Source organism: Ichthyophthirius multifiliis, assembly GCF_000220395.1.
Source record: "Ichthyophthirius multifiliis unplaced genomic scaffold scaff_1120509250716, whole genome shotgun sequence".
Classification (NCBI taxonomy): Eukaryota; Ciliophora; class Oligohymenophorea; order Hymenostomatida; genus Ichthyophthirius; species Ichthyophthirius multifiliis.
This window is the reverse complement of record NW_004086499.1, coordinates 1-8,030: the sequence shown is the minus strand read 5'-3', so window position 1 is coordinate 8,030 and position 8,030 is coordinate 1. Positions and strand designations below refer to the sequence as shown.

At 17.3% G+C, this 8,030-nt stretch overlaps 2 protein-coding genes across 2 annotated transcripts, besides 22 other annotated features; both read right to left on the bottom strand. All coding sequences in view use genetic code 6, as the record gives it.

Moving 5' to 3' along the window:
- Nucleotides 1–99: 99 nt before the first annotated feature.
- Nucleotides 100–195: a microsatellite.
- Nucleotides 110–170: a microsatellite.
- Nucleotides 112–159: a microsatellite.
- Nucleotides 196–299: 104 nt separating the features above from the next.
- Nucleotides 300–352: a microsatellite.
- Nucleotides 306–357: a microsatellite.
- Nucleotides 358–439: 82 nt separating this feature from the next.
- On the bottom strand, nucleotides 440–1,600 carry IMG5_090790 (hypothetical protein; the record flags this gene model as incomplete). Its single annotated transcript, XM_004035678.1, has 2 exons — nucleotides 440–942; nucleotides 1,099–1,600. The coding sequence occupies 2 exons, from the start codon at nucleotides 1,598–1,600 to the stop codon at nucleotides 440–442; spliced, it is 1,005 nt and encodes a 334-aa protein (XP_004035726.1).
- Nucleotides 1,601–1,711: 111 nt separating this feature from the next.
- Nucleotides 1,712–1,751: a microsatellite.
- Nucleotides 1,713–1,757: a microsatellite.
- Nucleotides 1,758–3,140: 1,383 nt separating this feature from the next.
- Nucleotides 3,141–3,181: a microsatellite.
- Nucleotides 3,182–3,277: 96 nt separating this feature from the next.
- Nucleotides 3,278–3,339: a microsatellite.
- A 24-nt stretch (nucleotides 3,340–3,363) lies between these two features.
- Nucleotides 3,364–3,413: a microsatellite.
- A 1,687-nt stretch (nucleotides 3,414–5,100) lies between these two features.
- Nucleotides 5,101–5,174: a microsatellite.
- Nucleotides 5,117–5,175: a microsatellite.
- Nucleotides 5,149–5,215: a microsatellite.
- Nucleotides 5,190–5,243: a microsatellite.
- On the bottom strand, nucleotides 5,227–7,951 carry IMG5_090780 (hypothetical protein; the record flags this gene model as incomplete). Its single annotated transcript, XM_004035677.1, has 5 exons — nucleotides 7,531–7,951; nucleotides 7,060–7,438; nucleotides 6,510–6,944; nucleotides 5,892–5,995; nucleotides 5,227–5,362 (listed from the first exon to the last, which is right to left on the bottom strand). Exons 1-5 carry the CDS (start codon nucleotides 7,947–7,949, stop codon nucleotides 5,227–5,229), a joined length of 1,473 nt encoding a protein of 490 aa, XP_004035725.1. The 5' UTR covers nucleotides 7,950–7,951.
- Nucleotides 5,956–6,015: a microsatellite.
- Nucleotides 5,965–6,053: a microsatellite.
- Nucleotides 5,983–6,069: a microsatellite.
- Nucleotides 6,039–6,089: a microsatellite.
- Nucleotides 6,951–7,042: a microsatellite.
- Nucleotides 6,954–7,026: a microsatellite.
- Nucleotides 7,259–7,295: a microsatellite.
- Nucleotides 7,459–7,520: a microsatellite.
- Nucleotides 7,952–8,030: the final 79 nt, after the last annotated feature.

The following is an 8,030-nucleotide window of genomic DNA, read 5'->3' as shown; positions in this document are numbered from 1 at the left end:
ATTCGAATATTGTTTAATATTTAATATATATTTTTAATATGGAAAGATATAATGTTTATTATATGGAAAATATTAAATTATATTTATTTTAAATGTATATTAAATAAAATATAAAATAAAAATTTAAAAAAAAGTTATAAAAAAAATTGTTTAAAAAAAGAATAAAATAATATGTAAATATAAATATAAAATAAACTGTTAAAAAGTTAGTTTTATTTTGTTTAATATGATAAAAATATTTTAATTAGTAAAAACAATTATATTTATTAATTTAGAAAATATAACTTATATTAAATAAATAAAAGTATATATTTAAATATATATATATATATATATATTTATAAATATATATATATAATTAAAATAAAAAAACTAACTTTTTATTTATTTTTTTTTTTTATTCAATTATTTTTATTAATTATCATTATCAATTTATTATTCACTAAAAATAATATTATATAGATTATTTTTTTATCTCTTCTCTAGATAAAAACTCTTCTAAAATTTATCTTTTACTAAACTCATTTAAATCTAGTTCTGAAATAGTTGTAAAATCAAGTGTTGATTCATTATTAATAACTTATTATGTATTATTATTTATAACTATTGAGTCTTATTTACCTTTTACTTAAGGCAATACTGTAGAATTATTTTATTGATTTTTTTTCTATTTTACTGAATTTACACATTCCATGAATATTTTTTCGAATTCAGTTTCTTAAAAGCAAGGGTCATTTAAAAAAATGTTAAGTTTTTAATTAATTTCCTTTTATTTTTCAAGTTCTTATTAAGCTTTTTATAAATCAAGTTCATTATTTTATTAAAAATTTTAACTTTTCATAATTTAAGATTTTCTATATGGAGATTTATATTATTAAATTTAAGAGTAATTATTTTTAATTTCCTATTATTAATTAATATTTATTTATGAGCTTTTGGAAACTTATGAATTTTAATATTAAGAATTTTAAAGCGTTTTCGAAATATTTTTCAATTCGCTTAATTCTTGGTTAAATTTTTATTTTGTGGGAGGAAGTGATAAAGCATCTTCGAGATTTTCAAGATTTATATCCGGATCATTTTTTTTAATTTCTTCACGGAGATTTTCTAGTTCCTAATGAAGTTATCCATTATGTTTATCGGCAAAAACAATTTATTTATTCAAAAAATTAATCTCGCTTTCTAAATCTTTTGTTGTATTTAAAACTTTCGATAATGTTGATTAAAAATGCTCACATTTTTTTGAAAAATTCATACTATCTTCTAAAAATTTTTTTCTTTCTTATTATAATTTCTCCTTTTTTTCGATTTTCCTTTTATTTAATTCAGATTCACTTGAAAGTTCTTATAATTCTCTTAATTATTTCTAGGCTTTAGTCATTTCTCGTTTATACATATTACATAAATCATCTTCTTTTTTTTTAAATAAATTCAATAATTAATGGTTTAATTTCTCAACTCCACTATGAATTTCATCAAAGTTCTTTTCTATATCTGCTTTAAAGTTACTAGTGGGTATTTTATAATTTTCGTGAGCTAGTTTTTCCTTGTTTTTTCTTTGTTCGAGATCTTCGTTACTATCTTAATCACTATCTGCCATTTTTATTTTTTAATAAATATATATATGTATTTTTGTTTTGTTTTGTTTTGTTTTTTTTAGATTAATTTATTGTTAATTATAAAAAAATATTTTATTTTTTTATTATTTAAAATATATGTATGTATATATATATATATATATTTATATATATGTATTTGTTATTATTTATTAATTTGTTATAAAAAGCACTTTTTATGTTATTATTAATATTATATTATATTTTAAATTAAATTAAATAAATTTATATCATATGCTTTGTTTTATTTTATTTTAAATTGTATTTATATATTATTCTAATAGAAGGTCTATATATTAATATTAAATTTAAATTATAAGTTTAATAAATCAAATATTTAATAATTTATGAAAGTTTTTATATACCATTTCTTTTAAAAATAAATAAATAAAATAATATTATATAAATGTTTATTATAATTTTATTAAATAAATAGATATTTTTAGAATATTTTAACAGAGAAACGAAAAAAAATTTAGAAAAATAAACTTTCATATATTTATTTAATATTATAAAAATAAAGTTCATACAATAATTTTACAAATTTATTTTTAGAACAAATTAATTTTTTCCGTTGAATTATTTATCAATAAAGGAGATAATGTTAATTCCTAATTAATTTTCGTATTTTCGCTATTTTTAGATGATTTTTATATATATTTTTAATATTTATCTTTTTTAAACTTTAAATAGAATCTAAAAAAACATTAAATAAATTTAACTTTATTCAAAAATTTATCTTCTTCTTTTGAAAAGCAAGGCTTTCTCGATAAAGAAATGTTAGATAATGGATTTTTTTCTATTTTTTAAATAATATTATGATATTCAAAAGATCCATCAAGTGAATTATCATCTAATAAAACTTCTGTATTTAAAGATATTTCATTATTATTAATTTTTGTTTTTTAAATAGAATTTGTATATGAAGGATTTTTTAATATTATTATTATAAACATTATATTATTACATTAATCTTCGGATAAAAAATCACTTTCCATTTCAAAAATATATTTGTTTTTGGGAAGTCTATTTTATAAAGCATTGTTTGTTTTTAAATTCTATTAAATTTAATTATTTATTGATTATTGAAAATTTTATATTTTTTATTATTTTTTTTATGTGTAATTATTATTATTTTAATCAAATTTTTACATTTATATAGTTTCATCTTTTTTTTCTTCCTTTATGTTTATTTATATGCTTGGCAATTTTACAACTGATAACTAAATTTTTTGTTTTTTTGTAATTATTATTATTAATTTTTTAATGAACGAATACATTCTACTAAATCTTTTATTAATTCGTCAGTATTTGATGTTTTTTAAGGAAATATGGATTCATGAGTATATTAAGGAGGACTCTATTAAGGTAGATATTATTGAATGTCATATTTAAAGTCTTTTAGAGTCTATTTTAAATGGTAGATTTTAGAATGATTATATTATTAGTCGGATTAACATTGTAAGTCTATAAATATATTTTCTTTATTCATATTAATTTATATTTTTTCTTTTGAAAATAAAAATAATATTATATATAATTTTAAAATTATAATAATATATAAATATATTTATATTTTTAAAGTTTAATTAATTTATTTATATTTTTGTATTAGTTATTAATAACAATTTAATTACTTTTTAAATAAATTATGTATATGAATATATATATATATATATATATATATATATATATATATATATATATATATATATATATATATGTTTGAAACTTTAATTCAAACTTTAATAATAATAATTAAATAATAAATTTAAATAAAACTTATTAAATATATAAAAGCAAGTAAAAATTTATATAATATATTTGTAAATTTTTTGTATTTTTTTTAAAGAAAAAATTATAACTAAAAAAATAATAATAAATGTATATATATAAATAAATTTCGTCATGTTCTTTTTTTATATGATTGTAATTCCATCAATAATGGTTTAATATTTTTTCCTTCACTTTTATATATTTAAATTTATTATAGTGCCCAGTTTTAAAAGTCCTAATCTTCGTTTTCAATAATCTATTAAATTTTTTAAGCTTAATTTATTTCTTAAACAAATTCTTCTTCTCTATTCTTTTATTTTAATTATAATTAATTTAAATGGAAGTTTTATAATTCTTTAGATCTTTAAATTTAATCTATTTTTTCTTATTTTTCCTTTTATTAAATTTCTATATTTTTATTGTACCAGAAATTCTAATAAGCCACATCTTCTTTTTTCTATTGATCAGCAATTTATTATTTCCTTAAAATAGTTAATTTAATACTTTCATCGAATCTTTTTTTCTATTCTTAAATTGCCTCTCGTTTTTTCTATTCTGCCATATCAGCTTTTATCTCAGTCTCTTTTATCTATTAATTGATTCTTGAGTTTTCTTCGTTTTTTAATTTCTGGAGTCTTATAACTTAGGCGTCTATAAGTTTTTATCTTTCTTCTTATTTTTCTTTTTATTTCACTTCTGCCCTTTTTTTTCTCATTTCCATGATTTTTTCTTTTTTTTCGGCATATTATAATATTTTTTCTTCTTCGAGTTTTTCTTTTTCCTTTAATTATTCTTTTATTTATTTTAATTAATCATTTCCTTTTTTAGTTTCTAATTGATTCTAAATAATCTTATTTCTTCTATTAATTTCTTCTTATTTTTCCTTTGCTAAAGCTTCTAAGGCTTTTTATTTAATAATTTCCCCTTCAATTTTCTCATCTTGAATTTTCTTAATAAATTTTATTTTCATTTCCTCATGTTATTCCTTTAGAATTTTCTATGTTAAGGCTTTTTTTTATTTTAAAATCTATAGTTTTTTATTTTCTTCCAATTCCTACAGTTTCAGAGTTTCCTTTTATTATTAAACATACATTTCCTCTCTAAAATCATTTACATCCTAAATTTATTTCTTCAATTCAATTTAACCCTCCCTTTCCTATAAAGCATCTACTAAGAGAAGTTTTGATTAAAAAGTCTTCACTTTATCATTACAGTCATAAATTTATTTATTCGCCTTCAATAAAATATCCTTTCGGACTTCTTATTGATATTTTGCCTCTTCTAAATCAATTTTTCGCCTTTCTTCTTCTTCTTTTTAAAATTTTTCAAATCTCCATTCATCTTTTTTTTTACGGAAGGCATGTATTGTATTTGGCCAGTTTTTTACTCTTTGTTTGGACTTTTCATATAACTCTTGCCTTTCACGATTTTTAGTATCTTTTTCATATTAATTCGCGTCTTGGTCTAAGCATTGTTGTTACATTCGTAGTAATTCAGATTAAGCAATAGTTATAGTATTTTTGGGAAATGTACGGGTTACGGAAGTAAGAGTATTCTATTTTTATAGAGGGAATTTAACATTGGAAGAATGGTTTCTCTTATACATTTAATTTTGTAATAAATTATATTTTCCTTTATAAAAATATATATATATGTATATATACAGTTATGTTTTTATTTTTTAAAAAAATATATAAATAATATTTATATATATATATATGTATTTATTAATATATATTATTATTTATTTAAAGTATTTATTATTAATTTATATTATTATTAAAAAATATTTTATTTTTTTATATAATTTTATTTTATTATATTTATATTTAATTCATTATTTTTTTTATTTCTTCTATTATATGTTTGAATTCGGAATTGTCTTTTTGTTTTTTTATTAAAGAATTGGTTTTTCAGTTTATTCAGGATTTTAAACTATAGTATTACCTTCTTTAACGAATTTTTTAAAACTATTTTTATTTATTTGTAAGGTTTAAAATTTATATATATATATATTTTATTTTGTTAATTATTTTACTTTAATAATGCTAAAAATAAGCCTAAGTCTATAAATGATAAAATCCAAAAATGAATTGCACTTATTGATATTTTTTATTTAACAATAAAATAAAAAAAAAAGAATTTATTAAATGTTTAAAATACTATTTTTAATCTAAAGTATATCCAAGGAAAGGAAACATAATTAAACCAAAAAAAGTTAAAAGTAATAAAAAATTAATTAATTTTGATAAAGTTGGTAACATTTTATCTAATTAATTTTAATTATCCATTTTTTTATATATATTTTTTTTATTTTTATTTATTTTTTTAGATATAATTATTTCAATTAAAATTAGTTTTTTTTTTAAAAAAAAAAAACAAAAAATAATAAACTTTTATAATAAGCAACTTAAAAAAATTAATATATATATATATATTTCAAAAAAAAAGTCAGTTTTTTTTTAAAAATTTTTCCAAAGAATAATTTCTATTTTATACAGATTTCTTTTTTCCAGATGAACTTTTTCCTTTTTTATGTTTTATTTCTTCCTATTTAATACCTTATATTTACTATTATCCTTTATGTATCTATTATTATTATCCTTTATATATTTATTATTATTATTATCCTTTTTGTACTTGTTATTATTATTATCCTTTTTATACGTGTTATTATCCTTATTATGCTTATTATTAATTTTCCTCTACTTATTTTAAACAAGAATTAATATGTGAATTAACAAAAGAAACGTTTCCGAAAGAATCCAATGATTAAAGACATATGGGACATTAAAATATTTTCGGAATATGATTTTTTTTTAAAATATTTTCATTATTAATATTTTCTTAATTTTCTATTTTTTAATCTTAATTTATTTTTTATTAATTTTCTTGACTTTCTGATGTTTAATTTTCTTTATTTTTATAAATAAATTTATTAATAGATTAATTTTATAATTTTTCATATTCTTATTAACTAATTAAAGAGCCTAATTTAATTCCCAAAAGTCTAATTTGTTCATTAATTTTAAATTCTTTTATTAGCTTTAAAGCTTCTATTTTTATATCATTTTCACATTATATATATCTTTCTAGCATTTTATTTTTCTATTTCACCTCGAACTTGGCGTTTTTAACAGTCACGCTTATATTCTTCCCCCAAACATTTTCATATAACACATCTTCAGCTAAATATTAAGCCAAAAGACATATTTTTTCTTTAATTTCTTCCTCACCTTATATTCTAGTAAAGGTTCTACTTACAGAAATAGACTATTTTTCCTTTTCTTCTGTGTGTTCATTCCTACCAATCCCCAAAGCACTGAAAATCAAATACTCATATGTATTTTCACTAAATGAAATTTTGACATCAGCAGTTTTTTTAAGTAAATCTTAGCATTTTTCAATACCTATTCCTTTCAATATTTATTCAGTTACATTTCCTATTCCAGGTATTTTCCTAATTTATAAATTTCCTATAAAATCTTTTATTTCCTAAGCATTATTTTTTAATTAAAATTATCCATTAGGTTTATTTTAATCTGAACAAATCTAATTTATTATATATATATATATATATATATATATATATATATATTTATTTATATATATATATAAATATTTGTATATATATGAATATAAATTTATATTTTTATATTTTAAATACTTTTGCAAGCATTTTATTAGCTGCAATACCACAAGAACATGTAAGTCCGGTTTCTTTATTTATTTTTTACCTAATTTGATAACATAAATCATATATATCTTCATCTTTTTCTATATTATTATTTTTTAAATAATCTGTTAAATCTAAATTTGCTTCATCTAAACCCATACCTTCCATATTTGGATCATATTATATAAGTATATTTTTAAATATTTTAGAATATTTTTAATATTTTTCCTAATCACAAGGTATTAATATTAATTAAGGGCATAATTTTTTAGCTATAAACCCGGGCATAGCAGAACGAACACCATATTTTCTAGCTATATAATTAGCTGTACATATCATAGACATACCTCCTACAGCAACAGGTGAATTGCTATGTAATATATATGTGTGTATAAATATATATATATATTAATAATAAATATATATATATATATATATAAATATATATATATTTTATTTAACTATAATTCTGGTTTTTCTTTTAATTCACATGCTACATAAAACATATCCATATCAAAATTTACCCATATTCTATCTAATTTTCTTTATTTTTCTAATTATATTATTTATTTCTATAAATCATTTTATATTTATTAATATTTTTAAGTATTTTGCTTTATTTATGAAATAGTTTATAACATTTCTTAAATTTTTTATTCATATTCTTGCTTTTTTTATTTTTATTTTTTGTAGAAATCAGATCCTTAAGTTGTCTCATTTATTATATATTTTATTTTTTCCTAATCGATATTGTCCATTCCAGCTTTGTTTCCAACAAATAAATATTAAATTTCATCATTTAATGCTTTACTGTCCTTTAATTATGTTTGTGAAGATTGGTCGAAGTTAATATTATTCTCTATATCAGAAATATCTTACATTATTTTAAATACTTTTTTTATAATGCAGATTATTTGTTTGTTATTTTGTATTTTATATTTATATAAAATATAATTAAATAT